The 16,641-nt window shown below is 40.5% G+C and overlaps 2 protein-coding genes across 3 annotated transcripts; one reads left to right on the forward strand and one right to left on the reverse strand.

Moving 5' to 3' along the window:
- Positions 1-4: 4 nt before the first annotated feature.
- ddx11 (DEAD/H (Asp-Glu-Ala-Asp/His) box helicase 11) lies at positions 5-7,915 on the reverse strand. 2 transcript variants are annotated; one of them, XM_071500355.1, is made up of 28 exons: positions 7,824-7,915; positions 7,313-7,454; positions 6,997-7,212; positions 6,809-6,895; positions 6,542-6,678; positions 6,378-6,435; positions 6,117-6,224; positions 5,263-5,350; positions 4,930-5,132; positions 4,662-4,736; positions 4,258-4,335; positions 4,117-4,163; positions 3,938-4,017; positions 3,819-3,860; positions 3,674-3,741; positions 3,534-3,572; positions 3,261-3,399; positions 2,766-2,900; positions 2,565-2,677; positions 2,413-2,485; positions 1,747-1,850; positions 1,505-1,654; positions 1,231-1,299; positions 1,013-1,113; positions 841-925; positions 623-698; positions 335-489; positions 5-233 (listed from the first exon to the last, which is right to left on the reverse strand). In XM_071500355.1, exons 2-28 carry the CDS (start codon positions 7,439-7,441, stop codon positions 201-203), a joined length of 2,688 nt encoding a protein of 895 aa, XP_071356456.1. In that variant the 5' UTR covers positions 7,442-7,454; positions 7,824-7,915; the 3' UTR covers positions 5-200. The 2 variants fall into 2 exon arrangements, with proteins under 2 accessions (XP_071356456.1, XP_071356447.1); XM_071500346.1 differs by having other exon boundaries at positions 5-489.
- Positions 7,916-8,211: 296 nt separating this feature from the next.
- On the forward strand, positions 8,212-15,929 carry fkbp4 (FKBP prolyl isomerase 4). Its single transcript, XM_071500387.1, has 11 exons — positions 8,212-8,679; positions 9,388-9,532; positions 9,619-9,761; positions 9,917-10,037; positions 11,248-11,404; positions 11,788-11,878; positions 12,835-12,918; positions 13,037-13,222; positions 13,364-13,507; positions 14,495-14,590; positions 14,700-15,929. The coding sequence occupies exons 1-11, from the start codon at positions 8,581-8,583 to the stop codon at positions 14,799-14,801; spliced, it is 1,368 nt and encodes a 455-aa protein (XP_071356488.1). The 5' UTR covers positions 8,212-8,580; the 3' UTR covers positions 14,802-15,929.
- Positions 15,930-16,641: the final 712 nt, after the last annotated feature.

Below are 16,641 nucleotides of genomic sequence, written 5' to 3' on the forward strand. Positions count from 1 at the left end.
AGAGGCCTGACAGGTTTAAAATGTTCAACAATGTACACAAAGTAGCTGCAATAATCTTATGACATAGGAGTTATTACAGAGGCCTTTTAGTCATCTTTCTTTTTTATTAGACCATGGAAGTCCCTCCTCACCCAGCTCTTGTCTCGGTCTTTAAGTCATACAGTTGAGAAAATGTGGAGATTTGCTCTTCAGGAGCAAAACTACACCTGCTTCTTCTTTTTTTCCTGGAAGAACTAAAACATATACTGTATGTAAGAACATATGGACGGGGTATGGATAAGTTAAAAGTAATAGTCATAATATGTTGATTTAATAGTTTGAATTTGATCCTTACCTTCCGCAAGGCAGCAAAAGCAGGGCCAAAAGTTGCATGTGTGCTGGTGCGATCTTTGATCCATGTGGGGAGTTTAGAGAGCGTGGCTGGTCTGGAGTAACGTCTGTCACATAGCACAATGGAAGAATAGTCACCACGGTGACGGATAGCTCTTCCTGTGGGCAGAAGAAGTCATATGCTCATATGCTTCATACAGTCATTATCTCACAAAATAAGGAATTAACAAGTGTCTTTTTTAAAATAAATTTCTATCATACCGACCTACTGTCGTGAAAATGGCAACCTTACCTATGGACTGATTGACAGCCTTCATGCAGAGGTTTTCTATTAGTGCTTGGCCGGGGCTCCTCCCTCCACTGTGAAGCTAAAAATAAAAAATACATTTAAAAAAAATTGATGGCACTGACAATGAACTTCATCCCAGCACCCATACAAACTTGTCCTTGTTTTCCCCGGTTTTAGTGGATACAGTGAAGACTGAGAGGACTGATAGTGAAGAGTCTCACCAGGTGTTTGTCCAGATAGGACATCTTTTCCTGCAGCTCTGGGGATTTGATGTTGGGATACGGCATTCCCACCATCACCACACACCTGTTATCACATGCACAAATACACATTAGATATACTTTCTAAAGTCTGCAACTGCTGCTTTTTTTGGGGCTTGTAAATTACACACACCTGCCCAGATCATCAGAGAAATTGATGCCCTCGCTCATCTTTCCTCCAACCACAGAGAACAGCAACGCCCCTGTGAGTCCATCGCTGTCCAGAGCACACCTCTGACAAAAATGTGAAAAGATGACTAATGTCCGTCAATGGTAAAGGCAGTCAATCCCAGTGACCACATTATCAATGTGAAGTTGTGAGGTGTGATGTTTCCGTCTTGACAGTTTTACCTGGATACAACGGGTGAAGTCACTCAGCACCTGCTCTACCTGGTTGGCCTTCTTTGGTTCCTGGAAGATCTGAAGAGAAGTGTTTGTGACACCTTTGAGTCTGATGATAAAGTTCTCTTTTACCTCTAAAGGGTTGTTTCCTTAACCTTATCCTCGAGTTATGACGTGATTTAAAAAAAGGCTGTCTTGGGTAAAAAGGGTAAAGGATCATACTGGTGGTTTTGGATATTTTTGGTTAAGCTCTTTTAATAAAGAAATCATGCAGCTCTATAACCTTCTTCTTGTTGGCGAGACGAGTCAGAGCACCGGTGGCCTCCCAGTGAGAAATGATCCGCCTCGAGTACTCATATGAGGGGAAGAAACACACCACACCTCCTGGCACCACGTTACAAATGTTGGAGAGGATGCGCCCTGTCTCGTCCATCTGTCAAGAGGCGGGCACAAATTTACAGCAATACATTCAAGGACATTAAAGCAAAAAGTTAGTAAAATAGTATGTGTATGTGTGTTTGTTACCATGCGTGGAGACTCTCTATTTTGGAAGGTAAAATCCAGCTCCTGACCAGATGGACCGCTGCACAAGATGAGGGGAAGAATGTTCTCGGGAGGAATTACATGACCTTGAGACACAAAAAGGACAGATAAATCAATTTGACTATGCAACCACCCAAAAACCTGTCACTGCCTGCAGACCCAGTAATGCTACATATGCTCTTTTATGCTGTTATAGATGATGTTGTAGATATTATTTTATGCGTAGGTATTCTTTTTATGCTGTATGAGGAATTGTTGGAGCATGTGAATGCAAGACAAATGCCTGTCTAAAAGGATAATAAAGTGTTATCTTAAACATAACAAACATATAAATACTGTATTTTTACATGATCAAATAAAAGCCTAAACACTATTCCATAGATAATGTAGTTCTGTCAGCACATAATTAAGCATGAACTCATAATAAGTAAACACATAAACACAATAAAACCACTAAACAACACATGCAACTTAACCAAGATATTCTCGTTTGATTCATGCTCAAAATCGAAAGTTTGTAAAGTTCGCTATCATTTCTCAAACATTCGCACAAACAGAAATACTGATGAACACTTCACTACGAGAGAGTGTGTTAAAAAAGCATGAAAAGAGAAATTCTGTGGCGTATAAATAAAATGGGCCACTCACCACAGGAAAACTCAGTGATGCGCTCCTCTCCCACTCCGGCAGAAAACAGTAGCTCTTGTTTGAAGTCTGAAACCTACATATAACATCTTTTAGAATTATAAAATGTTCACAGCAAAGGCTTGTTTATTTTTAGTGGATTTAAAGTAACTCACAGGCTGCATGGTTCCTCCTGCAATGATAACTGCTCTGCACTCCCTCAGCACCTGGGCAAAGTGGACCGCTGGATTCAGCAACAGGAACTTGACACTGCCCTCTGACAAAGCACCTGGACAGAAAATTAAGAAATTAGACTTAAGCTGTTTAATTTTCTTAATGTCCTCGACTTGTTTTGTGTGTAAAAAAAAGAATGGTACCTTGTCTTTGCACCACCACTCTGCCATCGGTGTTGCTGTTGGTGAGAGCCATAAAGAAACCCTCCACCTGCATCATAGGAGATGCAGCCAGCATTTTCTCTGCCTCTACAGACCCCTGCTGGTCTGGTGAAGAAACTGCACAAAGGGGAGCAGACAGAACAGATACAGTGTCATGAACATTAAAAGAAAATCACTACAAACAGGGAAACGCCAGATTGTTTGCTGTCAGATTCGCTAAATGCCAGCGTGAGACACAGCTGGATGTGAGAGGAAGAAATACACTAGCAAATCTACAATATTGTCTACACATGTAACTCATGTGAACAGTCACTGCAGCTAAAGCAGTAGCAGCAGCAGTTTTGTGGCATATAGCTTCCACTCTTTCACCAAATCATTTCACGTTGCTACAATGATGGCACACGTCTTCAGTAAGGACGTCCAAGTCCAAAACATGCTTTTTAAATATGTGGGTGGCACAAGCACGTGAGCGCTGACCTGGTGCAGTGTTCTGGTTGGTCTGCAGTGTTTGAAGGTAGCGGTTTAAGCCCTCTGTGCGTCGGTTCTCTTTGTTGGAGCTGGTCTGAGTGTGCAGACTCACACCTGAACCTGCATACTTCTCCACAAAGCCACCTAGCTGCAGAGAGAGGACACATGTAGTACGCATTTCATTTTCCAGCTGCTCACTCTGAGAACTACACTGAATCTACGCACAATATAAATACACAAAACACAAATACATCACTAGATACAGACACATTAAACACTTACTTTTCTGCTGATCATGCTCTTCTCAAAGTATTTCTGTAACTAAAGTGAGAATGACAGTTACATTGAAAGAGTTTGTAGTCTGAATATAGTGTTTACAAACTTTGTGATTTTCTTAACAGTATTATAACAGTGTCAATCACCTTAAACAAGTTGATATTGTCAATCTGCGCCTTGAAGAGGAAGTTGTTAATGCTCAGCATCTCTGTTCCTGGAAGAAAAACATGACTCAAATGAATGAATCATGAATTCCCGTGTATAAGGTGTGTTTATGTATCATTTACTGACCTGTTTGTGTAGTCTGGCTCTGTGGATTCTGTCCCACCTTGCCTGCAGGGATGTCATTCACAGATGTAGACTGGCAATAATCAATAATCAAAAACGAATTTTAGCCCAAACACACTCACCTCCCAGCACCCGGACAAGCCCTTCAATCACAAACAGGATCTGTTTGATGTACATCAGGTTCTTTGCCTTCAGCCTGCTCCTGATTTTGCGGACACAAAAAATATCAGGTGTCAGGAGGGCAAGACAATATCTAATTTGTGAATTTGTGCATTGTGTGAGTCTGTGTGCGTATACTCACTTATAGCGGTCAGCATACTGGTTGAGCTGGGAGTGCGCACGGCAAAGCTGCAAAAGGTTCAGATTTTAGCATATCACAGTTAGCGTGCACGATTTAACCCTAAAGTTTGTATATGCTGTGTGTGATTTTTTTTTTTTTTACTTGTGCTCCAGTCAGCTCTGCACTGTGTATACAGGAGAGTGTGTCACTAAGATTGTGAGCTTCGTCTATGATCAGCACCTGTAACAACAAAAAATATTTCAAAAACACTTCTGCTGTCAGTAATATGCCAAATGAATAACACTTCAAATTGTTGAGACTGATGAAAGTTTGGCAGAATTATCAGGTACAGTCTCAAATACCTCACAATCATACATTTTTCTCTATTATTGCTGGGTGCAACTATATGTCAGAGATTGGACTACTCATGAAAAACCATGTTTTTAACATTAGCAATGTATTTTGATTGATTATTTTTATGATTTTAATTACAATAGTGGCAATTGCAGAGCGGAAAAATCTATTGTACAATCAGAAATTAAAAAAAAATAAAATAAAATAACTACCTGTCCCTTCAGCTGGACCCCTGCTGCCCTTCGTGTAGCTTCATGAAGCACCATCTGATAGGGCAACACCACCAACTATACAGACATAAAAAACATATACCAAACTGCAACTCAAATCTGCCTGAAACAAATTAAAATATTGTAAACAAATGGGTCTTTTGTAGTTTAGCCTTGACTGAAGAGAAACTGAAGAGATATATTAGCAGCACACTACAGGCACAGAAGAATCAAAGTAATGAGGAGCAGATTACAAAGAGCACTGGGTTACCTGTGCAGGGGGAACAGTGAGGCGTGTGGCGTAGTAAGGACATGAATGTATTTCCCTGCCCAGCTTTAGCAGCTGTTCTATATCATGGACCTTTCCCAGAACTTCATCCCTCATCTGCTGCAGTGCTGAAGCTTTATTGAAGGGACACACACTCTTTGCCGGGCCTCGCTTACGTTTCACACCCTCTTCATGATGTTGCTTCTCTGCAAAATGGAGAATAAGGAGAGATGCAAGCGTTACAAATCTCTTTTGATACAAGCTTGAAGTTGCATGGAAATGTTCCTCTCTAAGCTCAGTAGTAATGAAGCTAGTGTGTGAGCGGCTCTCAGTCACCATGTTTGTTTTTCTGCATCTCCATGCAGCGGTCATTAATGCGCTGGATGCTGCCAAGGCGACGCACCTCCTCGTTGATGCATAGATTCTGAAAAATACACAGTTTTATGTTTATTGTGCAAAAAGTGTCAGATGTCTTTGTTTACAATGATGTTTTACTAAGTGAATACAAGTAATACTTACTGTTTTTTGTGTGCAATGGGCAGAAATGTTGATGTATAATACCGTTTTGGACACCCTTCTCTAGGCAAACTCTAGGCATGTAATTACATTTGCGTAATCATTCTTAAATTAGAAAGGAAGGAAAGTTATAAATGACTTATGAAACAGCCTACTTGTATTTCTAGAAACAGACACGACTGTTCTAGATGATTCTGGGAGCCTGTAGCTATTAACATACTGAAAATTAGTCCTGCAGCTGTTGGTAGCTGTATAGATATTTTATCATATAAATATCTTTCTAGTACAGCTGCCTGTGGTTCATTGGTACTTAGGGTTCTTGTTAGAATTTAAAAAGCCTTTCCAACAAAATTAAACTTGTTGCACAACTCTTCCCCCCAAATGTTTTTGGATATCTTCACCTTCAACAAAGGTGGTAAAAGGTGTAAAAGGATGCTAAGAAACTTTAAGACTGGAGAGTTTCACAATTAATATGGAGGTCATTTCCTCAAGACCATTACATAAACATTTCTTAGTTCACTTTTATGTCTTGTGTGTCTATATATAAGTTACTATGCATGCCTGAGATTCAATCCCATATGCTATTTAAGGGTTCAGAATTTTACTGGGAGTGTGTGTGTGTGTGTGTGTGTGTGTGTGTGTGTGTGTGTGTATGTATGTGTGTCTACACATACCTGCCGTGAACCCAGTGTGACCAGACTGATGTCCTTGCTGAAGGGGCTTTTTTGAACCTCATGGACAAATTGGGCCAGCTGGGAGTGGGTGCGACTGCAGTAGTAAATCTGTGAACATGCAAAATCATACTGTTTCACTTCAAGGAAAAATGATAATATTAAAATAATATAATATAATAATATTAGGTTTTATATCAAAAGAACATGTTTTCTTAATGAAATGTATTTGTCACACACATACACACACACACACACACACACCTTAGTGATGTGTTCTTCGATCAGTTCATCATCTTCGTCATCCTCAGGCCCACAGAATCTGAGCATGTGAGTAAACACACCCTGTTGTCATTGTCCGTTCACTTTAATTTTTCGCTGTGCACTAAGATTTGACACAGTTGGTACTGATTAATGGTCGTCTTTACCTGTTTTTACTCTTTGACTCATCATCACTCTCATATTCTGCAACGATTAACTCCTCATCCTCTTGATCTCCTTGTGTCTTTGTTTGCTCTTCTTTACTGAGCTGGAGCAACTTGAAAGCTTCATCATCCTCACAGCTCTACAGAGTAAGACACATACACAGAAATTCCTATACTTAGTTGTAGGGATTTGACTCATAGTAATTGTAATGTTGGGCAAATTTTTTGCTGCCTGGGCTCTTGAAAATGCCCCTGGACAAGATCACTTACCTTTCTTTTCATTGCATACTTTAACTGAACATTGTTTCTGATCAATTCTAATCGTTCTTCCCTCTTCTTTCTTTTCAGTTCTTCCTCCTGACATACAAAAACATCAAATAATATTCAGAAAGCTTAGCAGAGGAAAATTCCCAGAGATCCATGCCAAAGTGACAGCTTAACTACATAGACATTATTACCTTCAACTTTGTCACCAAATCACGTTCAGCCTTTTTTTGAACAAAATCAGTGATCCAGTCAGGCTCTGCTGAGGAGCTGGCAGCAGAGGACTGAGCAGTAGACATGGAAAGAGATGCTTCTCCTTCCTGTAGCAGAGCAGCGGCCTCCTGTCTCTTCCTCTCCTCATAGTCTGTGAGCCAGCTCAGAGCTCCACATATCAGACTCAGAGACTTGCCCTGGGGTGGAGGACATGCATGCACACGCGAGAGGAAAATCATTAATGAAAATGAGCAACTTCTGCATTGATTGCATGCATACAAATGCACACATACACACCGTTCCAGTTGGACTTTCAAAGATGCCAACTTTGCCCTGGTCAAGTGCTTTGTACAATGCTTGCATGAACTGCTCCTGGATATTATAGGGCTGGTAGGGAAATGGAAATTGGGACCTGCCATTCTCCATTCTTGTGAACCTCCTGAAAGATGACACAAAGGCCAGACGAAACATTTCACTTCAGATATGGCCAAACTGTGTTTAGACTGGCAGGCTTTAGCTCCTGATAGTGATGTTGTGACTACAGGATTTCTGACTCGGTTTTCCCTCGTTTTACAACAATAACTAAAATTTGCCACAGCGACGTAAACTTACATATTTTTGGCGCTTTGACGTTTATGCACACGATATGCCAATCGGCTAACATTTGATCTTGAAGGCTTTCTTGAAACGAAAACTTAAACGCTACTTAATAGCTAACTTTTACAATCAACCCAAGTCGCCTTACTGGCTGAATTCTTTCATCTACCCTTGTTAATAATCTTAACAGAGATCGTTACCCCATACTTACCCGCAGATATCCCCAAAAAAATACTTTTTATTCCTTGTTATGATTGTTAACTCCCGGCTTTTCAACAACCGCGCCAACAGACAGCGGCGACACAGAATCTGACCAATAAGAAGCGAAATACAATAAGGAGTGCGTGTTTTATTGTTCCGCAGTGCTGGCGTGGACGGGGCTAAGCGTGTGTATGCCCTACTTTTGTGCAATAATATGGGGATGTCTGGTTATTACAGACTTCTAAACTGATTATATTATTATCATCCATGTGACAGTGCACCTTATCTATAAATTATGCATCTGCTCTGCTCATACGCACCGCCTCTCCGGGAGACAGCTGTGTGAAATGAGTGAGAACAGTGACGCGGGTTCATATCCCCTAGTTCCCCCCTTCACTGTCTGGAAAGTTCTCTGTCCTTCTTTAAACGCTTGTCAAAGCCCAGACTGCGAGGCAACGTGGACTTGAAAGCAGGCTCGCCGAAAGCCCTCATTCTGCTCGGACACTAGTGCGGTTCGTGCATATCAGATAGTTCAGCAGAGCCCCTTGCAGCTAGCTGATTTTATTTACAACAGCATTGAGAGAGTAGCTAAGTGAAGCTAGCTGGGGAGCTTTAACCAGCGTTAGTGAGCCAGCTAACGTTCGTGAGTCAGACTGTTGCCCTCTCTGGTTTGAGAAGTAGTTAGCTTTAGCCTCCGCTGCTGTTGGCCAGCGTCTGTTAGCTTTGAATTGTGGTGCAGATCACAGTCGCAGGAGAAAATCTACTTCATGACTATGACTGCAGAGGAGCAGACAAGTGAAGGACAACACACCATCCCAATGGAGGGGGAGGACATCACACCAAAGAAGGACGGGGGTGTTTTAAAGGCAAGCAACACTGTTTTGTTGCTGTATGATAATCCAGCTAGCCGAGTGGTTAGCTGACTGCTTGTTATTTACTCATTCAGCTAGGCTAACGCTAGCTGTATTTAGCTAGGCTATCTTGTTCAGTGTTATTAAAAGTAGCTAATGCAAGCTAACTTCAATGTTGACAACACCGTAACGCTTTTTATTTTATTTTCTATCGTTGTTTTCATGGCTAACTTATCACCATGGTATCAACAACACGGATATATGAGGTACTTTAACCGTCTTTCTGTCTAGCAGGGTGTAGAGCACCGGAGAAAGACCAAATGCAAAGACTATTAATGCTGATGGTGGCACTTAATATTCAAGCGCACACGCACACATACATATACACACGTTGGTCTTTACATAGTTATGAGGACAAATATTGACATAATGCATTCCCTAACCTTAACCATCACAAATAAATGCCTAATTCTAACCTAAATCCACTTAACCTGAAACTGAAAAGCAAATGTGTCAAGCATTAAAACATTTCTTTGAAGTTGTGAGGGCCGGCTAAAATGTTCTCTCAAAGATGATTTCATACCAAAATTTGTGTGTGTGTATGATGCAGGTAACAGACACTAGGATACAGATGTGTGGAGCTGGCGGTACATGTCTGTTGCAGACATTGCTTAAATTTCATACAGTTTCACTGATTTTCTCTTGCTTTCTGCATTTCTCCAGCTGGTGAAAAGGGAAGGCACAGGCACAGAGTTGCCTATGACTGGTGACAAAGTGTTTGTACATTATGTCGGCACACTGCTGGATGGTACTCATTTTGACTCAAGCAGAGACAGAGGAGAGAAGTTTTCTTTCGAGTTGGGCAAAGGTTGGTTTCATATCTAGCAGTGACATGAACATTCACCTGCCATAGTTCCACAGCCAGTGTTGGTAATAGGTCTTCTCTGTGTTTAGGTCAAGTAATAAAGGCGTGGGACATCGGGGTAGCCACAATGAAATTGGGGGAGTTGTGTCAGCTCATCTGTAAACCAGAATACGCTTATGGATCTGCAGGCAGCCCGCCAAAGATACCGCCCAGTGCCACTCTTGTTTTTGAGGTAAGCATCAGTGATTTCAGGTTATTTTGATTATCCATTACATACTTTAAATCATATTCCTGGGGTTGTAGTTGAACTACAGTATGCTGTACCTTCATCCTTTATCATTGTGAAATGATATTAAGACATTAATTTACATGTCTGCACACTCATAGGTGGAACTGTTTGAATTTCGAGGTGAGGACATAACTGATGATGAGGATGGAGGAATCATACGTCGCATCATCACTAAAGGCCAGGGATATTCCAAACCTAATGAAGGAGCGGCTGTTGAAGGTGACACATCCAGACACAGCTATTCCTTTGTTAACATCAATGAAATTGACCCACTTATAAGGGGATACAATTTTTCATGTAAGGTCCTTAAAAGACTAAAAGTATAGCATTAATATGAAATGTAATAATAATGAGTAGTACATTTAAATTAGAGTTTGATTTATCTCTGTTTTTGGAAAGCAGAGTCACTGTTTATTAATAGTTGGGCAGTTTTTTCCCTGTGGTTCTTTTCCAGCACATACACTTTACTGAGTCCCTGTGTAATAATGTAACAAAAGTAATGAGTTACTTTGCCATAACAGGCACAGTAATAATCTGTGTAGATAATCTGTGTTCTTCATTAAATTTCAACCTACAGTACATGTCAGTACTAGTGTTTTAGCCATACGAAGGCAAAGATCAAAGATTCAGGCAGTAGACTGAGCCAGATCAGTACATGAATAATATTGGCATACATGCAAAATGCAGGTGCTTATTTAACTTTAACTGTTGTTTACATCAAACTGGATTTTCTGGTTCATGCTATATTGTCATCATCCTTCTCTGTGTTACTTGTAGCACTATGCCAACAGTAACACAGCTTTACTGGTTTACCACCAGTCAAATTTGAGAGGGTTTCATATGAGGATTAAGACAAAAGTTGCAAGTTTAGTCATCTGTCAGCAGAAATTAGTGTTTAAAACATATGAACATGCAAATGAGGGCTGGAGAAGTGACTAAAAGTTTGGTACCGAAAGTTAAGCTTCTTTTTTCTCATATTGAAAAATGGTAAGTACTGAAATCCATTGTAACTTTAATGAATGAAAGCAGCCTGCAGCAGCTGTTCACAACCTTTCACAGACACCTATCGGCTTTTTACTTGAGGTAAAAAGCTGAGTTTGACACTTAAAGTATGCTCATACATGTTACAAAAATATTATTGTGCTGCATTTTAAAATCTCCTCAATGTTAAAACAAATGGTGATTTCCCTTACACTATAAAAACAGACACCTACTCATCTTGCAGAGGTGTTTGCCTTGTAAAATTATATTTTGTCATACAAATCCTATGCTTTGCTGTCTATATTGAGGAGAAAATATTTACTTACAGTTTGCAAATTGCATAACTTGTTTTGACTTGCTACATCCCCACAGTCAACTATCTACTGGATGTTAACGAGTTTGTAATTTGTAGCGCATGCTAATTCCAGTGTTTCTCAACCTCTTTCAGTCACTTTGGAGGCCACCTTTGAGGGACGTGTTTTTGATGAGAGAGAATTGAAATTTGAGATTGGTGATGGAGAGAGTCTTGGCTTGCCACCTGGAGTGGAGAAAGCCATCATGGCTATGGAGCAGGGAGAAGAAGCGCTCTTTAATATTAAGTCCAAGTATGATCACATGGTCCAAGGCGAACATGTATTGTTTTATTGTGTTTATGTCTTAAAATAGTCAGGAATTTGTTGAAATGTTTTTAATTTTGTCAGAATGGTGTTTATCTACCTCTCAGGCTGGTCTGTTATTCATTTTATTGTGAATTATGTACTGATGCGCCCTGTTGGGAGCAAAATGTGTTGAATTCAGTGGGGTAACATCACAATCTTAATGTTGAAGCTAATGGGTAACAGTAGTCAAATTTCAGACTCAAAACTTCAGCTACTCTAGGATGTACCATACTGCACTGCATTACTATTTTAAGTTAAGCTGCAACAGATAATACAACATTTCAACACAGCATTAGAGCTAACTGATGGTAACCGTCTCTGATTTGTAGATATGGCTTTGGAAATGCGGGAAATGAAAAGTATAACATTCCTGGTGGAGCAACACTGCAATACAAGATCAAGCTGACAGCTTTTGAGAAGGTAAACACATCTAGTTGCTGGGTTGCAAACACAACATGACTGTACAGTGTTTCCCACAGATCTGGGATATACTTTTGGGGGGGGGGGTTCCCATCCCATCCCATCCCATCCCATCCCATCCCATCCCATCCCATCCCATCCCATCTCCTCACGCCGTATTCTCTTAAAATAATTTGTGATGCTCTTGTCTGTAAAATGCATGCAGGATGATAGTGAACTTAAGCTATAAACCTGTTCCCGTGTGATTTGATTTGACACGTCGTGCAATCAAACATTTGTTGTTTTGAAGTCATAACATACACACCTGTGTCTAGCCGGTCATTACCCTAAACTCTCCCTCAGAGACTGACAAGGCTATACAGATTAAAACAGCTGCAACTTACCTTGTCTGCAACAGCTCTGTTCTGCAATATCCAACTTTTGTCCTCTTGAGAATTGCATTCCCGCTGGTATGTTTCTCTGCGGGTAAAACCTACGTCTCTTCAGTTAAAATGTATTTCTGTCCCACTATAATGCATCTCATTGAGTTAAAATCATTAGTGGGCCATTGCAACATTTACGTGCAGGGTGTTTTCTTAATATGAGGTAGACTAGCCTATAGCATTGCCTTAGTAGCCAGGGCTGGTTGGCAGCGGGCATTAAAAAAAGGTAGTGCAATCACCACACTTTTTCCAGCCAAGATCCTGTCATAAACACGACAGGTTATACTTTTATCGTACAGGCTACAGGCGGACCAGGCGGACCAGTACAGGTGACTTTTGAACAGATTAAAAACAATGCAGTCATGCGGTCAATTGTATTGGGTGAAATGCGACACCAGTTATGCTTGGGCGGCTGTCAACATACCTGGGTGATCCAAGTAAAGTCTATGTGTGGGAAACCCTGCTGTAGTTGGCCAATCATATGTCAGATGTGTTTTCCCCGTCTAAGAAGTGATGAATGTTTGTTTTCTGCAGGCTAAGGAATCATGGGAGATGAACACGGCAGAGAAGCTGGAACAGGGCAGTATTGTCAAAGAGAAGGGAACACAGTATTTTAAGGTACAGTATACAGGAGGGGAGTAGCCTACTGTATTTGCAAAGCACATAGCTATAAAGAATTTATAGACAGATTTGTTCTTTTTCATGTTTTCTAATTTTATGATTTGATATCCCTCAGGAGGGAAAATACAAGCAGGCATCAGTTCAGTACAAAAGGATTGTGTCATGGCTGGAACATGAATCTGGTCTCTCAGAGGAGGACGAGAAGAAAGCAAAAGCTTTGCGGCTGGCTGGACATTTGAACTTGGCAATGTGCTTCCTTAAATTACAGGAGCCAAACCATGCCCTAGAAAATTGTGATAAGGTCAGTGGGTTGTTGTTAAACTGGACTTGCATTAGATTTTTTTTTTTTTTTTTTTTTTTTTTTTTTTGGGGGGGGGAGGGAATTTGTGTGGATGCTAATGTAAAAATTTACATTTTAATTATACTCTGTTCATAATCATAGGCTCTGGAGTTAGATGCATCCAATGAGAAGGCTTTGTTCCGAAGGGGAGAAGCGCTGTTTGGTATGAAGGAGTTTGACAGGGCAAGAGATGACTTCCAGCGAGTTGTTCAGCTGTATCCTGCTAACAAGGCTGCCAAGAGCCAGGTATAAAGCTATGTGTCTTAAAGAATAATTCAACTACTTTCAACCTGGGTCTTATTTTCCTAGGTTTGCTATTACGATGGTGGCATTCATTACAAACCAAAAAAGGTTTTGTGGAGATAAATAAATGTGTCTCTTTTTTTACATATTTATGAGTCTTACTACTCTTGACACGCCAACTGCAGGGGAATGAAAGCAACCACCACAACTGCTATGTTCATTGGAAAGCACCTTTCACAGACAGAATAATCTGGAAGTATAGTAATCTGAAAGTTGTGTGTGTGCTGCGCCACACTGCCTTATGCCTTCACCCAACAGAAACTGCTTTGTAGCACCACTGAAAAAATGAATGCACAATAGGCAAGTATTTAATTTGTTTAGAAACTCTGTTACCAAAAGTATACCTAACAATAGCCTAACAATAAAGCTTATTTATATAGGACTAAAATCAGGATAATAAAAAGGTACTATGCCTTTTACCACAATCATGTGGTATTACCACACCTAACACTAACAGTGTTAGGTGTGGTCAACTCATATTAGAATGGGAGGAGGACTTAGGTGAGAGGATCTCTGATGAAATCTGGAAATCGTCCATGGCAAGGATCTACAGCCTCCGTATGTATCAGAAATAGTTTGGTTCAGTTTAAAATATTACAGACTGCCCAACACCATCCAGAATTTGATCCAACCTGTCAATGGTGCAACCAGGATCCCGCAATCCTTGAGATGAGGTCTTTGAAACATTCTCGTACATTTGTAATAAGGCCATAGACCTAGAGCTAAATTTGGCAGGTTAATATAATGATGATAATAATAATATTTGACTTGAGCTCATTTGGCAAATATACCATTGAAAGTTGAAAATAGTCTTAATTATCCTTTAGCTCATAACCAACTGGTTATGGAATAAAGATAGATTAGATAAAAAATCTAATTAATTCTATGTTTTGGCTGTTGTCTGACCTTTGCATCATTATATTTTGCCAGGTGGTTCTTTGCCAGAAACGCATCAAGGAGCAGCATGAGAAGGACAAGCGCATCTACGCCAACATGTTCCAGAAGTTTGCAGAGAGGGATTCAAAGGTGATGAATTGACTTTTCTACAACAATTACAAGAGGTGGGGGGATACGTGTGTTTTTGATAGATTATCAAAGAAACTTACTGGTTTGTTTTTCTGTCCTCCATTAACAGAAAGAAGCAGTGAAGGTGAAGAGCGAGAGCAAGGAGAATGGCAATGATGAGATGGAGGTTGAGAACGGCGAAAAAGAAGTTGCGAGCGAAGCAAAAGCATAGATGAAGATGTGACAGCATTACATTTTATCTGTACTTCAGACTTTTGTAACTTCAGCTGTTCGTGTTTAAGGTGTGTGTGTGTGTGTGTATGAAATGTGTGTAAACGGAGAGCACTGATCATGGGCGCATCTTCGCTGGCTTTCTTTGTGTCTGGGCTCTTTGCTGTGGCAGCTAGCCGAGCGGGTGGGGGCTTTCCCAGCTGATGGCACTGAGGGACGTAGTTTTCATAAATTAATTGGGTGCCACAACCCCACCCCACCCCACCCCACCCCATCCCATACCCTTTCAACCCACAGCTTGGAACTGTGCATGTGTTTTCACAGCCTTTTGGGTAGGAAAAAAAGTGCATCCCAAGTGTTATGTGCAGAAATTCAAACCCTCACCCGTCAAGGGCTAGACCATTTACCTTGCACCACCTTCCGTCCTTTACCCTTCCTCCTGTTTTTGCTATCCATCCAACCCTCCTCTCATGGGCCTACTGATCAATTCCTGGACTTGGGATGGCTGTGTGCATAAATATGATGTGTCTGAATGTTTGATTGCCTGTGTCCCAAAGTACGTATGTAGCAGCACTGTGGATAGGTGGACTAATAAGAGATTTTCCTGGAAAAGCTGTTGGAGTTTAAGCTCCTCACTCAGTCTAAAGACGGAGCCCCAAGGGTACAGGACTGTTCACTATTGCTTTGACTTTTTGGCTTTGTACTTTTTTCCCCCCAGTGTTGTGATTGTGATTTCTGTATTGTTATCAAAATGATGAATACAATGAATTACTTAACTGGAATATGTGCATTTTAAAGCAGCTACAGTAGACAGGATCTTAAATAGCTTCTCCTGGACACAGTCAAGTATAAACAGTTCAGTCTTAGTCTTAATTTACAGTAAAACGTACATGTATGAGAGTGTGCATGTACAGCTCATCAGATTCAGGCTGTTAAGACTATTGTAGAGGACGATGTGAGCCCTTTTCACTTTAGTCAACACCACCTTTAGAGAGGAGCAGAAACTGAATTAAGGGGCTAATTTAAAACAGGGCTGTGGGTCATGTGTTCACTTTACCTGTGTTTGTTGGAAGGGTTGCTGTAAGTACTGCCCCAACAGAAGGATATAATAAACAGTAGCTAAAACTTGTGTATGTGTGTGAGTGATATTCTTGACTGGTTCACCTCTTCCTCATAGTTTCCTGTCATACAAACACTTGTTATTTCACAGGAGTAAAATATTCAGAAGTTATTTAGTTAATGTACTTTACAATGTGTTTTAGAAGAATGGATTTAAGTATTTGACCCAGTGTGCACCTGCAGTTGTCAGGAGGTCAGAGTCTTCCTTTCCTGAGGATGCACAGGCGCTGATCTGATCCCCTAGCTCCCTCCCAGGGAAACTGGTGTCAGCTTACAGATGTGATCTCTGTCCAGGGTGATTTCGGCCCAGAACTGCTTGTCCTCTGTGCTTGTCAAGGTAGATAAGTGAAAGAGGAAGTGAATAGGTTATTTATCACTTATTTCTATATTAAATGTATTATAGGCTAGTTGATTGTATTGCTTGCAAACTTACAAAAGACATACGGTGCATCATCAATATATGTCTTTTACTGTAGGTTTGTTTCATTGTGATGATGGGCAAATTGCAACAACACAAAGGTACCCAGCAGATTGAATTAATTCACTCCCAACAAATGACCATAATAATCCTTTATTTGTGCACTTAATTTCCTAATAATGGAGTAGTTACCATTTCTATCTAACTTCAAAAAAAGTTGGGACAGGGGCAACAAAAGACTGGAAAAGTTGTGCAATGCTCAAAAAAATATCTGGATGCATATCTCACAATTAATTATATTACT

This window comes from Trachinotus anak, unplaced genomic scaffold (assembly GCF_046630095.1).
Source record: "Trachinotus anak isolate AG129_WGS33_773 ecotype Australia unplaced genomic scaffold, CSIRO_AGI_Tana_v1 ptg000002l, whole genome shotgun sequence".
Lineage (NCBI taxonomy): Eukaryota > Metazoa > Chordata > Actinopteri > Carangiformes > Carangidae > Trachinotus > Trachinotus anak.

What these genes read in the sequence shown, in the direction of transcription:
- ddx11 (XM_071500346.1), bottom strand. Translation starts at nt 7,441, where the DNA reads ATGGAGAATGGCAGGTCCCAATTTCCATTTCCCTACCAGCCCTATAAT. An exon ending in GAGTCAAAGAGTAAAAACAG is followed by an intron (nt 6,436 to 6,541) that starts GTAAAGACGACC and finishes TCACATGCTCAG; the next exon opens with ATTCTGTGGGCCTGAGGATG. An exon ending in TCACACTGGGTTCACGGCAG is followed by an intron (nt 5,351 to 6,116) that starts GTATGTGTAGAC and finishes TGTATTTTTCAG; the next exon opens with AATCTATGCATCAACGAGGA.
- fkbp4 (XM_071500387.1), top strand. Translation starts at nt 8,581, where the DNA reads ATGACTATGACTGCAGAGGAGCAGACAAGTGAAGGACAACACACCATC. An exon ending in ACAAGGCTGCCAAGAGCCAG is followed by an intron (nt 13,508 to 14,494) that starts GTATAAAGCTAT and finishes ATATTTTGCCAG; the next exon opens with GTGGTTCTTTGCCAGAAACG. An exon ending in TTGCAGAGAGGGATTCAAAG is followed by an intron (nt 14,591 to 14,699) that starts GTGATGAATTGA and finishes CTCCATTAACAG; the next exon opens with AAAGAAGCAGTGAAGGTGAA.